The sequence below is a fragment of the Schistocerca serialis genome, chromosome 8 (assembly GCF_023864345.2).
Source record: "Schistocerca serialis cubense isolate TAMUIC-IGC-003099 chromosome 8, iqSchSeri2.2, whole genome shotgun sequence".
In the NCBI taxonomy this organism is placed as follows: domain Eukaryota; kingdom Metazoa; phylum Arthropoda; class Insecta; order Orthoptera; family Acrididae; genus Schistocerca; species Schistocerca serialis.
Window position 1 is genome coordinate 604,894,957 of NC_064645.1, and position 25,463 is coordinate 604,920,419.

Sequence of the window (25,463 nt, forward strand, 5' to 3'; positions counted from 1 at the left end):
GGTCGAAAGAGAGAGAGAAGAGAGAGAGAGAGAGTTTCCTAATATACTGGAGTACCAGTTTTAGTAGTTGGTATTTTGGATTATGATGATGTTTGACCATAAAAGTCCTTCATCACTTACACGCTATGCACTTACCAGAGAAAGAGGCGTGAACTACTATCTTTCTACCAATACTGTCCACCTGATTAGATGACATGGAATTACCATTCACTCTGATTTTTTAGCAAATAAAAGTGTAACCTTAAATATAAATCTACCTATTAATTATTACACGTGCTGTGAACTAGGATCAACTTTGACTAGCAATATTTTGCAGATTCAATTGCAAGTTCAATTACAGTTGTCAATTCACAATCTAGTGATAATGTGAAAGTTTTTTGATCTGTAATGTTAGAATAAGGAGAATGTCAGCAAGGTGATCAATGACTGCAAATAATAATTACTCCCACTAGAATTAGTGGAGATGACAATTAATGTGAAAAAGTTTAAAGCAGTTCCGTAACACACTGAAGGTCTGAGAGTAAGAAGGGTCCTGGGTCTTCAGTGTTAATTTAAGATCCTCTTCTATAAATTTATGGCTGACAGTTTCCTCAAGTACTCTGTATGGCAGTTCTTATATGAATGTGCTGCTTCTAATCTGTGCTTTCATTGTTAAGCAGGAATTCACACTGAAAGAATTCTACAGTCCATCCCACAGTAAGGGAACCACCTCACAGCACTGATCGGGTTTTGGTTCTCTCTGGCAGAGTATTTCGTGTGTGGTTTCTTGCAGGTACCACGTTCTAGTTGCCTGTGTAGATTGCTTTTCCCAGTGGTCTTGTTTCCCTTTGATTAACTCTCCTTTGAGTCTCCATTCACATATAAGTCTCATTTTGAATTTGACAATATGTATGGTTTTTCTTTTTATGTATCAATTTTTTCTGTAATATTACTCTTTTGTGTACTTAGTGACAAAAGTACAATTTCTGTTTAGTTCTGTAACAGGCTATCCATAAAAAATTTGTCAAAGCACGTAAAAAAAAATCCACAACAGTCAAATCTTTTGTTAAATACAAATTCTCTTCTGCTTCTCTGCAGTGGGCTTTTGTTCAAATTTCACATACATATACCAGAATGAAAGTAAAGGTTTACAGTTGTCCAATATATTTATTTATAAAAGAATCAGTTTATTTACAAATAATTATATAGGTACTTAAATGCAAAAGGAAAAGGAAAATATTTTTTGGTGATAGTTCATGCTTCTTGTTGAACAAATGGATTTGGTATGCTTTCCATTCCATCCACGGGGCAGATAAGCACTACTGAAGTTCCTCTACACACAACGAGGCCCAACATTCTTGTGTCCTCCGTCAATTTGTATGGGTCATCTGGATCTGTGTACAAAATATACTGTGTTAGGCAGGTTATGACAGTCAATCTGCATACTGCACAGTACAAATTCCTTGTATAGTTGCAAAAAGGGGAGGGGGAAAGATAATATAATGGAAGGACAGACTGAAGACAAAGAAGACAAATTCCAAGAAAAATAAAAAATAAATCTGGGATCCTGGAACAATACACATAAAAATGGACAGGTGGGAGATCAAAGATTAAACTTAAGGTCCGGTGATTGGTGGCAGCCTAGTTGCTTAGAGGTGTATATTTTGCTTCCTGTTATCAATTCATTAATCACTCTCTCACATATATCTACCTACCCCTTTCTCCTCTCATTATCTACGTCAGGTGGCAGCAACATAGTTCAAGGAATGCATTTTCCCATTTGGTACATCAGTTTAACTACTGTTCAGCAGTGCAATACATATCCAAATACCACAAGCACCTTCTCACAGTAATACAAGAAAGATGTGTAAATTAACCCTACTCATATGTTTTACAGTATTATGAATAACACTGCAAAAATGACAGATTACTACTCACTGTAAAGATAACAACTGAGCTGCAGACATGCACAATGAAAGATTGTTAAACACTGAGATTTCTGCCAAAGCCTTCTTCAGAAAAGAGAAGAAAACACACACACACACACCCACCCACGCACACACACACACACACATATATATATATATGGTTATAATAGAGGGAAACATTCCACGTAGGAAACTTCTTCACTTTTGAAGGCCAGACATACCAGCAATTAAAGGGAACAGCCATGGGTACCAGGATGGCCCCTTCGTACGCCAACCTATTCATGGGTCGCTTAGAGGAAGCCTTCTTGGTTACCCAGGCCTGCCAACCCAAAGTTTGGTACAGATTTATTGATGACATCTTCATGATCTGGACTCACAGTGAAGAAGAACTCCAGAATTTCCTCTCCAACCTCAACTCCTTTGGTTCCATCAGATTCACCTGGTCCTACTCCAAATCCCATGCCACTTTCCTTGATGTTGACCTCCACCTGTCCAATGGCCAGCTTCACACGTCCGTCCACATCAAACCCACCAACAAGCAACAGTACCTCCATTACGACAGCTGCCACCCATTCCACATCAAACGGTCCCTTCCCTACAGCCTAGGTCTTCGTGGCAAACGAATCTGCTCCAGTCCGGAATCCCTGAAGCATTACACCAACAACCTGACAACAGCTTTCGCATCCCGCAACTACCCTCCCGACCTGGTACAGAAGCAAATAACCAGAGCAACTTCCTCATCCTCTCAAACCCAGAACCTCCCACAGAAGAACCACAAAAGTGCCCCACTTGTGACAGGATACTTTCCGGGACTGGATCAGATTCTGAATGTGGCTCTCCAGCAGGGATACGACTTCCTAAAATCCTGCCCAGAAATGAGATCCATCCTTCATGAAATCCTCCCCACTCCACCAAGAGTGTCTTTCCGCCGTCCACCTAACCTTCGTAACCTCTTAGTTCATCCCTATGAAATCCCCAAACCACCTTCCCTACCCTCTGGCTCCTACCCTTGTAACCGCCCCCGGTGTAAAACCTGTCCCATGCACCCTCCCACCACCACCTACTCCAGTCCTGTAACCCGGAAGGTGTACACGATCAAAGGCAGAGCCACGTGTGAAAGCACCCACGTGATCTACCAACTGACCTGCCTACACTGTGACGCATTCTATGTGGGAATGACCAGCAACAAACTGTCCATTCGCATGAATGGACACAGGCAGACAGTGTTTGTTGGTAATGAGGATCACCCTGTGGCTAAACATGCCTTGGTGCACGGCCAGCACATCTTGGCACAGTGTTACACCGTCCGGGTTATCTGGATACTTCCCACCAACACCAACCTATCCGAACTCCGGAGATGGGAACTTGCCCTTCAGTATATCCTCTCTTCTCGTCATCCGCCAGGCCTCAATCTCCGCTAATTTCAAGTTGCCGCCACTCATACCTCACCTGTCTTTCAACAACTTCTTTGCCTCTACACTTCTGCCTCGACTGACATCTCTGCCCAAACTCTTTGTCTTTAAATATGTCTGCTTGTGTCTGTATGTGTGGATGGATATGTGCGTGTGTGCGAGTGTATACCTGTCCTTTTTTCCCCCTAAGGTAAGTCTTTCCGCTCCCGGGATTGGAATGACTCCTTACCCTCTCCTCTAAAACCCACTTCCTTTCGTCTTCCCCTCTCCTTCCCTCTTTCCTGATGAGGCAACAGTTTGTTGCGAAAGCTTGAATTTTTTGTGTGTATGTTTGTGTTTGTTTGTGTGTCTGTCGACCTGCCAGCACTTTCATTTGGTAAGTCACATCTTTGTTTTTAGATACACACACACACATATATATATATATATATATATATATATATATATATATATATATATAAAAAAAAAGCAGGCACGCCTCACTCACAAAGTGACTACTATCTCCGGCCACTCTGGCCAGGCTGCAACAACCTATCCTTTTCGCAATTTTGTTGATATTCCAAAAGTAACTGAGAACCTAAGTTGCAAGAGCTACACTGAGATGATAAGGTTGGCACCAGTGAGGAATTCAAGGTGGGCTGCAGCCAATTAATCAGAAGACTGACGGAAAAAAAATTACTTATAAGATGATCCCTGAATAAGTAAGTGAAATGAAATTAAATTGTACGACTAGACTTCACAACCAAAACAAATTATAGATTTTTTTTGTCACTGGCGAAGCTGTTTTTATATCAAGAACACATTAAATACTGTTTCTAAGTGGTTATTCTAATGGTAGACCAATCGTATCAAAACAGTGAAGTTGAAGGTTTACCACAAATAAAACAATGCTCAGTATTTGCTCTGCTTTCTTGAACAAATTTAGCTGCAACATCAAACTACATACAGGCTGCACATAAAGTCTGGGAACACTTTATTGCACAAGAACTAAACATTGTACAGATGCCATGCATATTGCATTTTGAAGAGAAACTCTAAAAGCTTTTCTTTTCTTTTTTTTTCACACATTCGATATGCAAATCATGAGTGACCCGGCAGACGTCAATACAGTAATCAAATTCTTGGCATACCCGTCCCAGCATGGCATCGTCAACTGTGGCAGTTGCTTCCCGTATTCTTTCCTGAGGCTCTGTTACATCATGTGGTAGAGACAGTACATACACCAGATCTTTAATTTGTCCCCACAGAAAAAAGTTATACAAAGTGAGATCTGTTGATCAGGGAGGTCATTTCATGAAACAGCTCGCTCCACATCTGAACTCACCATGTTTGCGACTAGCGCTGACTATCAGCAAATTACCAAACTACACTGTGGCAGTATACATGAAAAAAACTTTCAGGGTTTCTCTTCAGAATGACATATGTATGAAATCTGTACAATGTTTGGTTCTTCTACAATAAATAATTGAAAGTGTTCTTGGAATTTATGTACACCCTGTACTTTTAAGAAAATTATTTATGCACAAAAAGGTGAAAGGGGTGATAGCTACTGTAAATAAATCCAAACAGTAAATATTTTTGTGGTCAGACATTTGTATTACCTCTAAGAATCTCTGAAGTATTGTCCAACACAAGATTAAGGAGAGGGTCATAACCCTTGAGCACACCAGCTGCCTCCCTGCCACCAGCAAATTTCACTCTGATGTTTTTTTCCAGATATTTTGAGAGATCAAGAATACTTTCTTTCCTTTTCTTTTCTTTCTGATCCCCTTGGACCTGAACCTGAAATTTTGAATGGCATATTTTATCTGTATAAAAAAATGTAACCATATGTTTGTACAAAATAATAAATCTCTAAAAGTTCTTCACCATTTACTTTGAAATTTTTAACACAATGTGGCATTCAAATACACACATGTTGTTATATACCTACTAGCATGTGTGTGTTTTGTTTAAAATCTTAAATCTCTGAAAGTTCCTCACTGATTCCCTTGGCACTTTGACACACCACTGCATTCGAATACACACATCTTTATATATCTATATACAAATACCTATGTAATAATTAAAAGGAAAATCTATATAAAAATGTAAATGCATGTTTGTTTGTTCCACATCTTAAATCTCTCAAAGGTCTTCGTTGACTGCTTCTAAATTTTGACGCAACGCTGAATTCAAATATGTGTGCCTTTTTATACATCTTTTTTACATGTATATAAACGTGTATGTAATATATAAAGAGGAAACATCATTGCCAACAATCATGAAAAGTTCTTGACCAATGTACTTCAAATTTTGACACAATACTCTAATGCACATTCCGACAGACACAGTCAGGATGTATGTTAGCAAACAAGAAAGTTGTATTTATGGCTTATGATTAGAATATTGCTACAGAACCAGAGAGAGACGGAGAGAGGGGTGCGAATAAATGGACACAGAAAGTGGAAAGGAGGAGATGACAGAGAAAGTGGGGAAATACGGAAGCGTCCGATCCCGCCCATCTGCTTTGACCCATGACATTACAAATATGGCGGAAACGACCATAAACCATGATTCCAATATGGCGCATATAAAGTCGGTACATACACATTATGAGGATGAAAATACATTGAAAAACAAAAACGCACACTTTCCACAAAAAGCCTAATGACACCAACAGGACAAGTGCGGGAAATGGGGTGTTTTTAGGTGGGGGCAAACTAAATATAAACAAATTTAGACACCCACCCCCATACAAAACCACACAAAACGCCAAAAAAAACCGACATCACAAAACTCCCCAAATACCACTAAACACAATATCATCTGGAATTGGACACTTCCCATGACCTATATAGCTCAACAGCAGCTCCCGATCCCATAAATTAGGATCACACATTTCCCTTGCCCTATATAGCTCAAAAACATCTCCCGATAGCAATATCAACATACACAGCCACACATTGGGATCGGACCTGCGCACTGTTAATTTTATCCGTCCTATCCATTCGTGAACAAAAACAACAACCGATTAATTTTACTAAAATTACCACACAATGTACTGCGAACAACACTAAATTAACCTTCACACAAAATCGTTAAATCACTGAAACAAATTCCACTACACCACACAAACGAAAACCCTGAACATACTACCAGAGAGCACAACAAATCACAACACGACAACATCTACAAACACGCCACACTCGGAAACCAAACTCCGCGCCGTCATGACGTCACACACGACAACACCCTTCCGTCATGGGTCAAAGCCGACGCGTGGGATCGGATGCTTCTGTCGACTCGAAAGGGGAGGTGATGGGCAGAGAGAGGAGGAAATAGAGAGAGAGAGAGAGAGAGAGAGAGGGGGGGGGGGGGGGGGCAGGAAAAGATGGACAGAGGGAGGAAGATGAGGAACAGGGAGAGGGGCAAAAGTGGAGGATATGGACAGGACAATGGGGAGAAGGTGATTAGGATGCATACCTAATTCCATTACAATTTAGAAATGTGTGCTTTCTCTTTTCTTTCTTTTCCATTTATCCAGACAAAGCCACTGCAACACACGGCCAGAAACAGCAAGTAGCGATAATCTACATAAAAATGAAGAGCCTGTACAAGGCATGAGGACATGGAGAGCGGCCATGCGAAGACCTGCTTTTTGGCAGAATGCATAACATCTAATAATAAAAATAAAATGAGAGGATCATTGGCATTTCTGGCTGGGAGACCCTCCTTTGGGGTTGTCCGGCCACCTAGTGCAAGTTTCCTTATGTGACACATGTATGGAGATGAAATAATGATAAGGACAACACAATGCCCAGACCCTGTGCAAATAAAACCTTCCCACCTGGGAATTAAACCCAGGTCTCAAGCATGGCAGTCAGCCATGCTCCCCACTCTGTTACTGAGGCAGACATAATAATAATAATAATAATTATTATTATTATTATTATTATTATTATTATTATAATATAATTACTGTGAGTGGAAAAAACACTAACAGTAAACACAGATTTATTCATGATCTATGGAACAAGTATTAATCTAATCTAATCTCTAATCTTATCACACTGACTTGTGTAAATGACATGTATAGGAACTAAACTTCCAAAGAAGTATGTAGCCAATGTATAATAAAATTATTATTATTCTAGCAGCCTTCGTTGTATTAAGCACTTCTGACAAGTTGAAATCATTTGTTGGCCCACGCGTTTAGCCAAATCCTTTGCTGGACAACAATCTTCCGTATTAAGCCATCTTACATTTCAGAGATTCATTCAAGGCTTTTACCAGCTAAGTCTACCCCTTTCCCAAGAGTACACTGTTGATAAAATGCAAGCAATAATACATACAGATATTAAATTCTAATTCATATGCTGTTATAAGTAATCTACTGGTAGAGTCATGAACATCCTGCTGATTAACTGTAGCTTGGTCTTCAAATAAATGTAGTACAATCATCACTTCACCAAAAAATGTTTGACCACATACTTTACTCTCATAATTATGGAATTTTAGTTTTTCAACTGTTAATGAAGGAGTACTTAAGGAGGTGAAACTGACAGCACACCACACTAAAGACCTGACTTGGCAGGAAATCACCCACAAAAGTAAGGGGTTTGCTACAGTATATGCATCAGTTTCAAGCCAAACAACTGCAAAGATCCCCACAAGTTACAAGGAAGTCCTGCACTGCTTCTGACATACACACAGAAAAAAACTTACAAGTTTTACTTTTCCCAGCAATTACATCTCACATTTTGAAGAACAATCTTCTTGTTTGTATACACAAAGCTCACTACATCACCTTTTGTTAAATGTTCTTTAACAATATGTCACTTAGTTATTGCCGGTGGTAGATTTGATCACATAGTGTACTAGACCTATAGGCATACGTCTAGTGAATAAAGAGAGAAAAAAAAAAGCAGATTGCAATAGTGCCACTCTGATTCTCACTCTTTTCTTAGTGGCCATTGTAGTGACTATCCTGGGACCTAGTACCAGCTGAAAGGTAACAGTCTGGTTGAGATTTGCAAAGCCACCAATTTGTCAAATAAAAAGCAATTCTATAAAAATATAGTAGAAACGTGCATGTGAAGTGTACTCTGAAGCTTACATTAGTTGGAAGGTGATAGTATGGAAGCCAACAATATTTTGTTGGCTGTGAAGCCAGCAATCTCTTTTTATACATCACATCCCCAATTAAAAAAAACATCTATTTTTCCACTGCAGTCTGACATTTTCATGATTTTATAAGTTTTAAGGAGTTATAAGCAAGCATATCCCCATCCAAATATTTCCTGTTGCTGGTGAGGTCCCATTAGTTCATTGGTCTTTGTTTTGCTACTGTTTTCATGTTGTTAGTGATGTTATCCACTGGCTGTTTCTTCAGGCTGTTATCGCCACTATGTTACTGAAGTCGCTGGTCTGGTGACACAGTATTGCATCTGCTACAGTCTAAAGTCAAGCATCGGGACGCCAGTCGGGAACGACAGAGCAGAGGGCTGTGAGAAGACATCAGCCAATTGCACGCTGACCGAACCCTCTCCAAGACGATAACGTGACAGCAGCGGCCTCTATGCTTAGAGGACATAAGCGCCGCACCTGACTGGTCATGGCCCAGAGTGTCAACACTAGTTGCTTGTAAATTCTGTGTAGCTCAAACTTGGAATTGTTAAACAGTTAAGAAACTTGATTATTTCATATGTCACTCTTTCCTTGCGACACATCGGTGTGATTGCCATGATAAATATTGTAATCTTTTCATTTTGTAATAAAACTCATTAATAAGATTTATTTGAATGTTGTCTAGTGATCCGAGCAAGCTGGTTTCTCAGACACCCCATATTTGCCAACTGGGCTGCATTTAAAAGCATCAATTGCTAATACCAAATAAATTATTATATCTAAAACATGGGGAGTGGTGATAAAAGCCAGAAAACAGTTTGTGGATATTGCTTTTTGTTACACTGTAATTGCATTTTGGCTAGCACTTCAATATCTCACTCTAGGCAAGAGCTGATTCTGCAGTCCATGTTAATTATACATATTGCATGTATTCTCTGCTATTGATAATACATTTTACATCCTTCTACACATCCTACAGGTTAACATTTGATTTCTACTATTTTAGTACATCTGCTTAGTTCTTAAAACAGCAAGTGTGTGCTTAATATAATACAGGTATAATAATTTCCTTGGTCATCATGTAGTAGTCAACTGGAAATTTAGGCGATACTACTGCTATACCATAAATACTAATAGTATACAGCAGGAGCTCCAATCTTACCTCTGTGCTAGTTTGGACATAGGCCTACATGCACGTAAAAATAATGCCAATGAAATACTACTGCTGTACCATGAATACTAACAGTACACAGAAGGAGCTACAATCTTACCACTGTGCTAGTTTGCACATACATACACGTAAAAATAATGCGAATGAAGTGTCTTTCAGTTATAATTTGCTAGAATATCATCGCAGTTCTAGGTTTCACCAGGCGCTTCTTGTGTAAATGGTAAAATATCACAGTGGTTTCAGCTGTACATAATAAATGTAATGACTTGACTGACACTGACATTCGTGATATTTTCAAGCAAATATTTAATAAAACTCGGTTATACTATTTAGCGACGATAATCTAATAAGTTGGCAAATGAATCAAATTGTCAATCAAGAAATTGGCGATAACAGAAATTAAATGAAAGTATCTAATGACTGACTGGACATATTTTTTTTTGCTCTGAATCACTCCCGAGAGAAGAAGTAAAAGATCCTATGGCAAAAGTTATGTGGATATTTCTTATTCTGTTCGTCTTTTACCTAGTGACGCCATACCAGCTATAATATTCATATCCGGAGAGGAAGTATGCGAATGGAAACGTCTTCATTTTAAATAACAATTATGGTTGGAATGACCAGTTAAAGCTGCAGAAGCTGAGCCATAACACGAGAGACAAGAAATTTTAGGCGATGCAAAGAAATTTTCCCCTTTGGCTCAAAAAAAAAATATTACACCATTCTTTCCCTCTTCTTAAATAACACGGTAATGACTATACATTATACAAAAGACACACAGAAGGGATCATAAGTGTTGGCTCTTACCGACGTCATTCTTCAACGCAGAAACTAATTACTGTTCGTAACACTCTGCAACACAAAGTCACAAGCACGCTGCACTTTGTTTACACAATATCTTTCAAAACAAAACAAACGGATATCATAGATATGGAACAGGACCATCCAAGTCTTCAGCGATGTTAATATCCAATGACCACAAATTTTAGTATGTGTTTTTTGGACCTGTCAGCAAAAATATTCCACAATGCCTTTCACATGCTGGTAATCAGATAGGCCGTAAACAGAACGGAACGTCACGTCAAGGTTCCTCGGGAACATAGTTTTGATACTGATTCGATCGGGGGTAAGACGGCGTCGTCTGCCATTCTCACCGCAATCATTCATTGTAAAGCAATGGATTCTGTGCTTCTGTGTCTTCTAAAGCCCAATTCACACTGGCTGACACATCACGTCAAAGCATTCCGCAATACATTTCATTATTTCAAATAGCGGGGCACACAGAGGCAGTCAATGGAAAGTGACGTCACGTCATGGTTTCTCGAGAAGAAACTTCCGACAGTGTCGTCATATGCTAAAATCGGAAATTAATGCATTTATCTTTATTCATCCATCATCTCTCGATGATGCAGGATTTGTCACGGTAATACTATGCCAACCAATAGGCCAAAATATAATACACAGTATATGCATTATCCCTTCAGTTTAGAACTGCCATTTTAGCTGGGCGCGCTATGAACTGTTAACGTGTGCTGCTATTGGTTGTTTCGGACGACGCACAAACGGTATAACTGCGCTAAATGAAAATGTAACACGGTTCGTGAACTGTACTTCCTATATGTGCAGTAGATAAAACAAATATACATTCAGTTAACACATTCTTGTACACAAAAACAATCGGAATTAACAATAATAATATAAAACTGTTGTTTCACTGTCGAACAATGCTGCTGTGCCCTCGTTTAGAAGACAATGGTACATTCACTTTTAAAATATTCTTCTACAGGAAATGAAAAAAAAACTGTTGCATTACGATCTAATAAACGAAGCGAACACTTCCTGTAGAAGAATATTTTAAAAATGAATGTACCTTTGTCTCCTAAACGCAGGCACGTGACGTGACATTCCATTGACAGCCTGTGTGATCCCTCTATTTGAAATGTATTGTGGGATGCTTTGATGTGACGTGTCAGCCAGTGTGAATTGGGCTTTAGAAGACACAGAAGCACAGAATCCATTCCTATACTATGAATGATTGCGGTGAGAATGGCAGACGACGCCGTCTTACCCCCGATTGAATCAGTATCAACACTATGTTCCCGAGAAACCTTGACGTGACGTCCTGTTCTGTTTACGGCCTATCTGAAGACCAACATGTGAAAGGCATTGTGGAATGTTTTGCTGACAAGTCTGAAAAACTCATACCGAAATTTGAAAACAGTCGATAATAACATCACTGAAGACTTGGATGGTCCTGTTCCATATCTATGATATCCGTTTGTTTTGTTTTGAAAGATACTATGTAAACAAAGTACAGTGTCCTTGTGATTTTTGCTATTAACACATTTTTGTGCTGCACTGTGGACATCAAACTGCGCCGCTCTGTGCTACAACGAACGAGTTACGCGCAATATCTGTACTTCAAAGGAATGGATCATTCGTGAGATCTCTGTTAATCGGCGTTTCTTGTTTCCAATTATTACTGATTCGCTTGGGCGCACACTGGAACACTGTTTTGCACCTATGGACAATCTGCTACAGTCTGCACAGTGAAAGAGATGAGTTTGGGTTGCCTGGCAAGCTCAAGATTTCCGATCTACCTGCATTATTTCTGCCGGTTTCAGTTGACGAGTAGCACTTGATAACATGATGCTGAACGAAATGTATCTGTCGCTAAAACGTGATGAAAAGTTTAAGGCAACTGAAGCGAATGAGAAAGACAAATTCTCTGTGGGCGAAATAACATTGCGTTTCAAATGTGGTAAAACACAAATTTATTAAGAAACAAGGATAAGATGAAGGATGAATGGATGAAAGGGTATGGGCAAATGAAAAGAAAGGCGAAGACGACAAGAAATGAAAAAAATTAACAAGATAGTGTGGGAATGGTTAGTAAGTATGTGGGCAAAAAACATACCTTTATGTGGACCCATGTTGCAGAGCGAGGCCCTGAAAGCTGCTAAGGAACTTGGAATTTAAGGCAGCCACAGAATGGCCGGACAGTTTCAAAGCTAAGCACAACATCGTGTGGAATGAAGTGTGTGGGGAAGCTAATTATGTGCAGGAAAGTGTAGCAATGGCATGGAAGATATGTAATGTAAATTGTATCTGGAAGGATAAACTCCTACTACTACTGCGCGACCTACCAGCGAGCGATGACTCGAACGTGTTGAATTCCGATGAAGCGGGACTGTTTAATCGTGCACTGCCTTCAATCCAAAATCTCTAGTAATTTGAAGTGAAAAGTGCACGTCGGGAAAACGTCCAAGGGAAGACTCACTGTACTGCTGTGTGGAAACAATTTAGGTGATATGGAGAACCCACTGGCGATTGAAAAGGCGGCAAATTCAAGTTGTTTCCAAAACATAGACGTCAATAAACTTCCAATCACATGGTGAAGCAATAAAAAGGCGTAGATGGTGAGTGGCTTTATCGAAGAATGGGTGGGTTCTTTTAATGCCAAAATGAAAAACGGAAGTCGCCAAGTTCTCCTTTTCCAAGGCAAATGCAACCTACCACCTGAAAGTCGAGGTATCAAACATGAAACTGTGTTGTTTCCCGTCATGTTTAACCAGCCTCAGACAACACATGGACCAGGGGTTTACGTACACATTCAATTCCATTATAGGAGATTATTGATGAAGTTTTTTATTCTTAGTGTTGAGGAAGTCGATAACGCATTTGCTCTTGCACAGTCGGTTTCAGTCCTGGATGCAGTAAATTGAATTGGCTTGGCAGTAGGGGAAATGAGCCTGAAACTGTTACCAGGAGCTTCAACAAAGCGGAATTTGGATGTCAAGAACAAGGCACTTCTGTGATCATCGAAGCTCAAGAAAATGCAGCAGCAATTGCTGAATTAATTAAAATGGGAAACATTTCATGTACTGCAGATGGCTACATTTGTTATGACTTCCTGTAAACTCGTTCTGCTTTTACTTCAGCAACAGATTTAATAATTTAGGTGCCGTCAGGCTGTGCTAGCACTTGTATAGGTGACCATCGAGTCTGTCGAGTGGTGTTGGCAAGTGGAGTGCACTCAGCCCTTGTCAGGCCAACTGAGGAGCCATTTGACTGACCAGTGGTAGGTCCTGCCTCGTAAACTGGCATATGGCCAAGAGAGTAGTGTGCTGACCACATGCCCCTTCATATCCGCGTCCAGTGATGCCTGCAGGCTGAGGATGACATGGCCGGTCGGTACCATTGGGCCTTCATGGTCTGTTTGGTCGCAGATTTTTTAGTTTTTAACTGATTTAATAGAAATCTGCAACACAGAATATGATCAAGAAGAAACAAAGGACGAAGAAGAGAAACAAAATGAGGACCCTAAAAATAGTAATAAGTCTGAAGAAGCTTTTGAATGCATAAACAGTGTTATCCAGTTTGCAGTACACTCCGCCCAAGCTGTTGAAACTATTGCATAGTGCAAAGAATTGTGTAGAAAAAGAAATTTTGAACAGGGAATTCAAACAGGATTCTCTCATTGATGTGCGGCGAAAAAAGTGAAATTTAAAGCAAATAAACACGAGAATAATATGTATGAACATACAACAATAAATGTATTTAAAGTTAGAATAAAAATACAGAAATACCATATTATTTATCATTTACTGTGATAGTCTAGTGCTCTGTGGTGCAATATACAGTAAATGAATATCTACTATGCAGGAGTGAAGGTGTGTAAATGCATGCATAGTTAAAAAATTTATACATCTGCTCATGACACCTGATAAATTTTATGTTGTCTAGTGAGTTCTGTGTAATCTGGATACTCGTCCAGTTTAGAAAATTATTTCAGTCTCGTGCGATTCTGTTTTGGGTAGACACAAACGAAAGTTCGTGGGCGTATTTCTACAACTGAAGGACGACGAATATTTAAATTGCGCGCCAGTCGCATAGAGTGGCGCCAGTGGAACCATTATAAGAAAGCAGGTTTGCTTTAAATACACACTGAAATGGTCGTGATCTTTAGTTACCTTTGAGATTGAGTGTGGTGAGCTGATGTTTGTCAAGAATGCCTATAAGGCGACAAAGAAGCCATTATCAACACTTCACTGAGTTTGAACGAGGTCATGTAACAGGGTTTCCTTCTGCGATATTGCAGAAAGCCATGACAGGAGTTTAGCCACCGTACATTATTGTTGGCAGTGGTGGACATGACAACGTACAGTCTCAAGAAGACTGGGTTCCAGACTGCCACATCATTCTACTGAGAGGGAAGACTAACATGTTCCGTGTGTGTGGCTATGGTGCATTATACTGCACCTACAGCAGCAATATGAGCAGTGGTTGGCATCACCATAACATAATGAACTGATATAAATCAGTTAAGGCGCCGAGTCAGACGCTCTGTTGTATGCATTCGACTTACCCCAAATCTGTGGTCTGTTGTGTTTTCTGATGAAAACTGGTTGTGCCCTGGTGCCAGTGACGGCCATATGTCGGTTCACGGGAGGCCTATTGAGGGCCTGCAACTAACCAGCCTGTCAGCTAGACACGCTGAACATACACCTGGAGTTATGGTCTGAGGTCGGATTTTATACGCGAGCAGGAGCAATCACACAGCTACCCAACACCATCTGACTGTAGATTTGTATGTTAGTCTGGTAATTCGACCTGTTGTGCTGCCATTCATGAATAGCGTTCCAGGGCTGTTTTCCAAGAGGATAACGCTATTGATGTACCAGCATTTCACATTTGGAATGTGTTATCTCAAGATTAAATTAACCTGATTTCTTGCAATGTTCATCACTTAAATATGTTACATAGACAAATTTATTCCCGAAATTTCATTACTCTAGATTAATTAATTATTCTTTGGTGTTGCGATATATGTATATGGGAACAATGGCTCACTCTCACTCCCTGCCCTTGTTGTTGCACATTGTTGAGACCTTTGTAGTAGAGATGGGCAAACTGAAACACGTAACTGTTTCGAAACAAATGAAACAGTACAATGTAATGTTTCGATACGCTGTTTCGAAACAGTGAAACAGTTTGTGTTTTGTAATCTAATAAACCTACACATTTTATCATCTTGAATGTCTACTCTATAAGTATGTCCATATAAACACAAATGAGGTGTAAGAGCGCTAATCATATCGCAGAAAGCATGAAACTATCACTTAGGCGTCTTGGCAGTTTCGTATTTCCTGCAGCAAATGCGCTGCATCCGTGTCATGTGACTTCCATACTTTTCAATTGGCTGAGGACAGCCATAGCTGAAGACAAGAACTACCACAAACGGAACTGGAAGTGGGAGCAAACTGCAGAAACAACGGATATGCTACTGGGATTCCCATATTCTGTTAATATGGGTAATATACCCATCCTGCTAATTTCCATTCACACAAAGGGAATCATTGTGGATAATAGGCACAGTGACTATAGACTCACAAATAACGCCAAATAATTCGAATAAATAACAAAGTATAACAGAAATTTTTTTTGCCTTTCAAGGGTTTTCGAACCGTTACTATAAATTCACCACGCTTCCCAGCCTTTCCTGTTCACCGTTACACTATCAGTGATACGTCAAACAGATTGCTTGCAATTATACCTACATCAAATTTATGTATATGTCTAATAACTGTCACTCTACGCCTTTTTTTTATTCAAAATGTTGTAGGCTTATTTGCGTTTCTTATGTGATTACTGTACATGAACAGAGAAGCGTATGTTATAAAAAAGTGTAATTTAACTGAATGATTTTCACATATTTATTATTTTGAATGTGAATAGTATGCATTGTTTTATTGTTTGGTTAGTGTTTATAAAGCAGATGTTACGCCATTTCATAATAGGACAGTCAGCTAGAAACGAAGCTTTATTTTCGGATATCTTCAGCTTCACGCTATTGCTTGTCAAAAATATTTCGACACTCTTGAAAGTGTTTCAATGAAGTGTTATGTTGTGTTTCAGTACCTGTGCCAAGCCCGAATCTCGTCCGACAAAGAGCGGAATGAAACATCACTGTTTCGATACAAGCACAGGTGGACTGAAACAGTCTTATTTTGAAACAACGATACAGTTTCTGTGTCTGGCTCGAGATCGAATCTGGTCCGGTTATCCGAGACAGGGACGGAATGAAACACCACTGTTTCGAAACAGTGAACCACAGCCGTTCCGAAACACTGAAACAGTTCCACGTATCGATACACTGTATCGAAACATAGAAACAGTGGCCAAGTCTACTTCGTAGTGTCTGAGGTCAGTGCACTGCCATTGGCTCACAAAGCGCTTGGTTATGTTCATTATCGATCGCTGGCACGCGTGACAGTTGTATGGTATTCATTCAGGTGTTGTGGTGTACATATTTTCGTCATGAGTAAACGGAAACATACAATGTTAGCTCTCAAAGAAAAGCTGAATGCTTTGAATTGTTCAAATGGTTCAAATGGCTCTGAGCACTATGGGACTTAACATCTGAGGTCATCAGTCCCCTAGAACTTAGAACTACGTAAACCTAACTAACCTAAGGACATCACACACATCCAAGCCCGAGGCAGGATTCGAACCTGCGACCGTAGCGGTCGTTCGGCTCCAGACTGTAGCGCCTAGAACCGCACGGCCACTCCGGCCGGCAATGCTTTGAAGCGGATAGACAATGGTGAGAATGTATCTAAACGGGCAACGGAGCTGGGTGTTGGTAAAGCAACCATTTGTGATTGGAAGAAGAACCGTGTGAACCATGAACTGTCCTGTGCAGCGTCTTCCGGAAAAACACTCGAAATTCGTCAGACTTTGAAACAGTGCTAGTATGATAAAGTGAATGAAGTTCTCCTTTGGTTTACGCAGGAAAAAGAAAGGGGAACTCTTTTGTGTGGAGCACTGGTTCAGGAGAAGGCTGTTTACATGAACAAATTTAATGAATGGTGATGAGTCTTTTAGTGCGAGTACTGGTTGGTTGGACAGATTCAAAAAACGTAATGGAATCCTTAAGCTAACAGTTACTAGAGAGAAGCCTTCTTCTGACCACGATACAGCAAAGGAATACTTGCGTGAGTTTGAAAAAATGATAAGAGAGGGAAAGTATCCTCTCCAACAAATTTATAACGCTGACGAGACTGGCCGTAATTTTAGGGCATTGCCAACAAATATCCTGGCATCTAAAGCAGAAGACCATGCTCCTAGTTTTAAAATGTACATAGATCGTTTGACTTTATTAGCGTGCAGCAACACTGCTGGTAGTCACAAGCTGCCTTTAATGCTGATGGGCAAATCTGCTAGGCCCAGAGCTTTTAAAAACTGCAATGTGAAATCCCTGCCCGTTTATTATCGCAACCAGAAAAAAAGTATAGATAGATGGTAAGCTGTTCAAAGAATGGTTTCACGGCCAGTTTGTTCCCTCTGTTCGACGGTTTTCTAAGGAAAATCATTTGTCTCCGCATGCAATCCTATTGATTGATACTGCGCCATCTCACCCCAGCACTGAGGAATTATGTGATGGAGAAACTTTGTCGACGTTTTTGCCACCGAATGTTACACCACTTCCACAGCTGATGGACGAGGGCTTACCGCAAACATTAAAAGTGATTTACAGAAAACAATTTTTAAGAATACTGATCCAAGATGATAGCATTCCTTTCGTGGACAAAATAAAAAAGACCAATGTGAAGGATGTTGTTTATTGGGTTGCTGAGGCATGGCAGAATATTTCAGAAAATACTCTGAGAAAACCGTGGAGAAAATTGTGAACATCTCTTGAATTTCAGGACAACCTAGTTTAAAAAGAAGAGGAAAAACTACTATAAGTGATACAGACAATCCACGGATGTGAAGAAGCTTGTGAAGGAGATGTAGATGAGTGGATGGCAGCGGATGGGGCATGCGTGGAGAACCTTACTGACGCTGATTTAGTTGCTGCTGTGACTCAAGACCAGGAAGAAGTGGACTGCTGTGACGGAAGTGACAATGAGCCTGAAAGCGACAAAGGAGAGCTGGTGCCACACAGTGATGCAGCAGAAGCTCTTGACCTCGCGCTACGTTATTTGGAGCAACAGCCCACTACTACACCTGCTGATTTGATGTTTATGAAACGATGGCGAAACTATGTGTCATGTAACAGACTGTCTTCATTACGGCAAAAAAGCAATGACTAAGTTTTTGTCATCTAAACAGTAGGGATAAAATGTCCACTGTATTTTAGTAAGTTTAACAGCTTTTCTTTCATTGTTATGCATTGTTTAAACCAAATCTAATGTTTTCTTGAAAATTTTTCTGATACATGTTTACTGTACTGTGTAAATTAAAATAGTGTTTATGTACAGCAGTTTACCAAACAGTTTTCCATACTTAGACCAACATTTTTCATGTTCGGATTAACCGACCGTTCGGATTACCAGGGTTCGGATTAGTGGGATTCTGCTGTATATATACATATACATATATACATATACACATAGAAGGTGTACAACTTTGCTTCCGCCGTTTGCCGATAGGTGGTGGCAACAGTAAGTAGCGGTCGAAAGAAACAGATTGCAGGCGTCAGGCAGTTAGCTTGGTTCAAATGGCTCTGAGCACTATGGGACTTAACATCTGTGGTCATCAGTCCCCTAGAACTTAGAACTACTTAAACCTAACTAACCTAAGGACATCACACACATCCATGCCCGAGGCAGGAATCGAACCTGCGACCGTGGCAGTCATGCGGTTCCAGACTGAAGCGCCTAGAACCGCACGGCCACACCGGCCGGCCAGTTAGCTTGGACCTCGGTCAACATAACGTCACTCAAACATTAGACGACTTGTGTCTGCATCATAAAGTTGTTCTTGATTGTAAATGTCAGTTTACGAGCCTAATTCTCATCATTTGCGGGAGGTGTTACTGTTTTGTTTCAATATGAAGAGAACAGTGGCTGAGTCTCATCGAATTCTCTCAAGTACGTATGGTAAGGATGCTATTAGTGAAAGAACGTGTTGTAAGTGGTTTCAACGCTTCAATAACGGTGATTTTAACTTCTTAGACCAGAGAGAAAGTTTTCGAAGATGCAGAATTGGAGACATTTCTGAGTGAAGACTTGCGTCAAACTCAAGAAGAATTGGCACGATTAGTGGGAGTGATACAATAAGCCATTTGAAAAGGCTATGGGCATAATTGAGAAAGAAGGAACTTGGGTCCCGTGTGAGCTGAAACCAAGAGACGTTGAAGGGTGTTTGTGTGTTTGTGAACAGTTGCTTCAGAGCAAAAACAGAAGGGATTTCTGCTTCCCATTGCGACTGGGGACGAAAAATGGGTTCATTACGATAACCCTATACGCAAAAAATCATGGGGTTATCCCAGCCATGCTTCCACGTCGACGGCCAAACCGAATATTCAAAGCTCCAAGATCATGCCCTGCATTTGGTCGGACCAGCTCGGTGTCGTGCACTATGAGGTGTTAAAACCAAGTGAAACAATCACAGGTGCTCGTTATCGAACGCAATTAATGCGTTTGGGCAGAGCATTAAATGACAAACGGCCGCAATACAGTGAGAGGCACGATGAAGTGATTTTGCAGCATGACAACGCTCGATCCCACGTTGCAAAAGAGGTCAAAACGTACTTGGAAACGTTGAAATGGGACGTCCTACCCCACTCGCCGTATTCTCCAGACATTGCTCCCTCTGACTATCACCTGTTTAGATCAATGGTGCATGGCCTGGCTGACCAACACTTCCAATCTCATGAAGAAGTCACACATTGGATCGATTCGTGGATCGCTTCAAAAGATGAACAATTTTTTCGATGTGGGATTTGTACACTGCCCAAAAGATGTGAGAAAGTAGTGGCCAGCGATGGAAAATACTTTGAATGATACATGTGTAGCCAATTAATGTAGAAAATGAGAGGGCTGGTGGAGTGGGTAATAACAAGTGTATTTCACATAGCAACCCATGTCCGCATCCCTTAGTGTACGACGCTAGGCATCGTTGAACAGTGTCGTATACCCCCAAGAGAGCAGGCAGACAACATGGCATCCATGTTGTGAGGGTAGCAGGTCTGCAGGGAAACGATTTCAGTGAATTTGTGACATCAAAGTTAAAGAGACATCCTATTGACGTTTTATGACCTTTGTTTCCAAACACTGCAGTCGATATAGTTGCAGGTATTCTAGGTGGGACAACACTACAGGTTTACCGCCTCTTACTGGGCTGTGAACTGCGATGCTTCTGACTCTGCAAATTCCTGTTTGATAGGTGTTGCATGGAGGGCAGCACTTGTGCACACTGCCAAATCTGATTCGCCCTGCACCAATTTGTCCTCAAATGGGAACACTCTTGTGTTTGTTGCTGCATGGAGGGGACAGGAAACAGAGCACTGTTCTTGGGAGGAAAGTGGATACATGCACTGTGCTTATGGGGCAGCAGATGGTAATGCTCATGCTGCCCAGTGTTTGTACGTTTGGCGTTTTCTGAAATGTTGAGTGCCAGATCCACGCACCTGTACTGCCATCCACAGGTCCACGTGGGAGACAGGTTAACTTGAGGTACGTTTTACACTGGCACATTCTAATAATGAGATATGAGCATTTAAGGCCTATTTTGAAACCTGGTGCACTCATTTCATGTTACAGCTACTAAGGCCTGACTGATGTGGTCGTCAACACACAGTGCGTACATCAGGGCTTGAAGAGGAGGCGTTAATACTGCTGGAAAACACAATCTGAACAAGCTCATGGCGTGTTGCATGGAAAACGGGTGTAAGCCATTCCATAATTTGGTTGTGTGGCATAAAGACCATTTGCAGCCCTACCGCCATCAGAAGGTTCATGCCCTTAACCCAGACGATTTTTCACGTGGAATTGAAATCAGACAGTACTTTTTGCAAAGCTGTGCCATTCAACTGGGCTTTCCAAACCGTTTACTTTCTGCAGATGAGGCATTCTTTACACGAGAGGGTATGTTCAACAGCCACACTCAACACATGTGGGCACAGCAATATCCGCACACCACCTTTGTTTGTGGTCACCAAATCGCTTCACTGTCAACATTTGGGCTGGCCTGCTAGACGATAATCCCGTATGTCCATTCGTCTTCCTCTGACAGCTGAACACAAACAGATACTTAATCTTTTAACGAGAAACATTGCCAGAGATGTTGGAAGATGTTCCTCCCAATGTGCGACAGTGAATGTTGTACCAACACAATGGTGCACCTGTGCATTTCGCACGTGCAGTGCGAATGCATTTGGATGAAACCTTTGGTGAGAAATGGATATGGCGTGGCGGGCTGGTGTCATGACCTGCACATTCCCCCAACTTGACACCCACTGATTTTTTCTTCTGTGGCCACCTGAAATCTGTTGTCTATGAAGCACCCATTGAGACTGACAAAGAACTGATAGGACGCATTATGGCAGCCTCCAATGCCATTTTCACTTTCCCATAGTGTTAGAAAGAGTGCGACAGTCACTCCAACATCATTACATGGCGTGCATTCAAGCAGGAGGGTGTAATTTTGAACACTTTTTCTAACTCTTTAAAGAAAGGGTTATAAAATTTCACCCCAACTTCTGATTTACCTTGCTGTGACAAATTCGTTTAAAACGCTGCCACACACATCTGCTACCACGACAACTCGAATGGTACATTGGGTGCGTATCCTCCTCTTGGCAGCGCATGACTCTGTGTTTGATACCTAGCGCTGTATGCTAATGGAAGCAGACATGGGCTGCTATGTGAAATATGCTTGTTATATTACTCACTCTACCAGCCCTCTCATTTTCTGTATTCATTTCAGATACACCGTGTATGTACTACATCTGTGTGTGTATAATAAATTTTCAAAGATTGCTGTAAAATTTATTTTAACATTTAATCTCTTTTCAAGAAACCTCTATCAATTATGTTGGAATACACACAGTTTCGACTGGTTGTCGAGTCTGTGATGACAGTGCAATAAAACATTTCATGATCATGAAGTTCATGCTCTAAATGGTGATTAATTACTAAACTAATTTTACAGCAATCTTCGAGAAAGTTACAGAAATGAGTACTAGCTATACAAATCGCTGTTAGCCAATAAATTCACATTGCCTTGACCAAAATAATACAGAAATAGCCCGTTGGTTAGTCGTAGGGACATTACAGTGATTTTGTTCTTGCCGTTTTGACAGATCACGAATGTTTTCTCATGATATAGTTGAAATAAAAAAGAGTACAACCGCTTTGTTTGGGGGATTGGACGAAATTTGTAAACGTGAAATATAGCATGGAACCTACTCCAGACATCTCTCTTCCTCTAATGGAATACTTTCACAGTTATAACACTGTATCATTTAATTTTCATCTCACGTCCTCCTCAGTCTCACAAAACATAGTTTCGATGAAGGCCACCTGATCCCAACAATCTGTCATTTCCCCTCGTCACCGCTACTTTACAACAGCAAATCATCCCATTTAATTTTTATAATAAGTCACTACAAGCCTCACACTTCTACAGGCTTCAGTAAGAGAGAACGAGTAGCGAGGACCGCAGTGACATCGTTCTAACAATGGGCATAGGACCGGTTGTACAATCCTGGTGTAAATCCAGGGATAGGACTGGACTAACCACAGATTAACTTGGAGTGCACGTTGTACGACGTCATGTTATTCCCCAGTTAGTTATTCCCAGAATGCCACTCCCATCCAATTACATTGGCAACAATTGCGGGTTACGCTGGATATTTTCATGCAGGGCATGCCATATTGGCCTCACAGGCAGACGTGTGGCGGAGCGGAGTGACGTCATTAGGAAAACGGAAAGCGAGAAGCGGGAGCCGAGAACACTAACGTGCATTGTTAATTCAAGCAAATTCTTAAATCCCTGCGTTTAAATAAATAGAGCAGATGCGTATTAGCTACTCTTCTTGCTGGTCTATTTGTGGCACTATGAGCAAAAATAGGAAATCATTGTGCTATCGCTGAATGCAAAAATGCTTCACTTAAAACTGCCGATGTCGTTTACCATCGCTTTCTAAAAGATAAGAGAACTGCAGTGCAAATGGGTGTCACGCTGTAAAAGAACTGAAACTGTTATGGTTAATAACGCAAGGTTTTGTTGAGATTTTTCTTTGAAAAGATAATTAGAGAGTGACTTTTTGTCAACACAAAAAAATTCCAAATTGTCGTGGAGATGCATCCAAGGTTGTTGCTAGTACCAGCAATGACAGTGTACATATAGTTGCCGGATATTCATCCTCTTTAGAAACACGTTCCTATGCTATTATCGGCATTGTTTTTTACAGTGATCGCTGTTGTGGAAAGAGAAGAGTACGACCAGCGCAGAGGTAGTTCTTGATCTAGATGTTAATGCTAAACGCGAAATAGACAGATTAAAGACTAACGTGCAGCTGTTAAGGAGAGAAACTACGCTTTGAAAAGAAGTAACGGGGTCCTGCAAGCCAAGTATTCGAAATATGTGCTCGAAGTAAACAGATGTGCTGCTTCTACATCCAGACGACTACTCTCTATTTCGCAATTAAGAGCCCAGCAGAGGGTTCATCGATCCACCTTAAAGCTATTTCTCTACCATTACACTCTTAAACAGCCTGCGGGTATAACGAATATTTAAATCTTTCCGTGCGAGCTCTGATTTCTCTTTTTTATTACTATGATCATTTCTTCCAATGTCGGTGTGGACCAAAATTATATTTTCGCATTCAAAGGAGAAAGACGGTGATTGAAATTTCATGAGAAGGTCCTACTGCAACGAAAAACGACTTTGTTTTAGTGATTGCCACCCTAATCGAGTATCATATTCATGGCACTCCCTCCCCATTCGCGATAATATAAAACGAGGTACTCTTATTTGAACTTTTTGGATATCCTCCACCAATCCTATCTGATGCAAATCCCACACCACACAGCAGCAGAAGAGGACGGACAAGCGTAGTACACCTGTTTCATTTTCTAAGTGTTACATCAACAAATAACAGTTTATTAGGAACTGTAAATCATAAGTATTTTGTTGCATTTACATTAGATTGCACTAATTAGTGTGCAACCGAAATTCAGCGGATTCATTTTAGTAATCATGCGGATGAGTTCACAATTTCATTATTTAGGGTCAATTCCCAATTTGCTTCTGCAGTAAAACAACAAATTACATGGTGTTTCACTACAGATCAGATTCGATCTTCCATTGACAGTTCATTTGGTTCAGTCTCGGAGAAACTTCTTCTGGATTCAGGCTACATCAACGGTAATGACTGGATCTCCATAATCTCCACAGGTAGGCTCACTTCTCTTTCGAGTAACTGGATGAACAAAATAAACAAGTTTGAAGTGATGACATGTTACTAAGTGTGAATGAGTGATGCAAAAGATATTGTCTACAAAAAAATCGAAGTTTCCAGAAATGCATTAAAAACTAGTTTCTCTTACTTAGGCCAAGAACCTTCACTAGAATAAGGCATCTAAACATATAAGCTAAAACAGGAAACTTTCCATGAAGAAAAATCTTAAATGTGTTGCTTCATGATCTTTATGAATATTTATAGTATGCTCCAGCTTTTAATATCAAGTCTTTGAAGGTATCTATTATTATGATATACAAGTATTTATTTAATAATTTTAGATACAAGCGATGCTTAATAATGCGCATCAGCACTTTGCAACATACATTTCACGAGGCTGGTGTTAAAATGTTGTGGACTGCGGTAGACGGTATTCTGAGGCCCACGAGCGGGAGCACAGAACAGTATTCCTGCCGACGTCATACTGTTAGCCACGGCAGTGTGGCCCCCCGGAATGACTTACCTGATTGTTTCTAGTTGCCTTGATTTTCACGTATGTCATTTCATACATACGTTGTCGTCATCTGCAGAAATACCGTGCCAAACATGAGCGATAAGCTAACCAGATCGCAACAGTATTCATTAGAGGATACTTTGAGGCTGGTAGA

At 40.5% G+C, this 25,463-nt stretch overlaps 1 protein-coding gene across 1 annotated transcript; it reads right to left on the minus strand.

The window, feature by feature from the left end:
* Positions 1–1,126: 1,126 nt before the first annotated feature.
* LOC126416311 (U6 snRNA-associated Sm-like protein LSm7) lies at positions 1,127–10,562 on the minus strand. Its single transcript, XM_050083972.1, has 3 exons — positions 10,407–10,562; positions 4,921–5,101; positions 1,127–1,373 (listed from the first exon to the last, which is right to left on the minus strand). The coding sequence occupies exons 1-3, from the start codon at positions 10,413–10,415 to the stop codon at positions 1,234–1,236; spliced, it is 330 nt and encodes a 109-aa protein (XP_049939929.1). The 5' UTR covers positions 10,416–10,562; the 3' UTR covers positions 1,127–1,233.
* Between the last annotated feature and the right edge of the window lie 14,901 nt (positions 10,563–25,463).

Coding starts and splice junctions, on each gene's coding strand:
- LOC126416311 (XM_050083972.1), bottom strand. Junction 1,374..4,920: donor TACTTCAGAGATTCTTAGAG/GTAATACAAATG, acceptor TTTTGTACACAG/ATCCAGATGACCCATACAAA.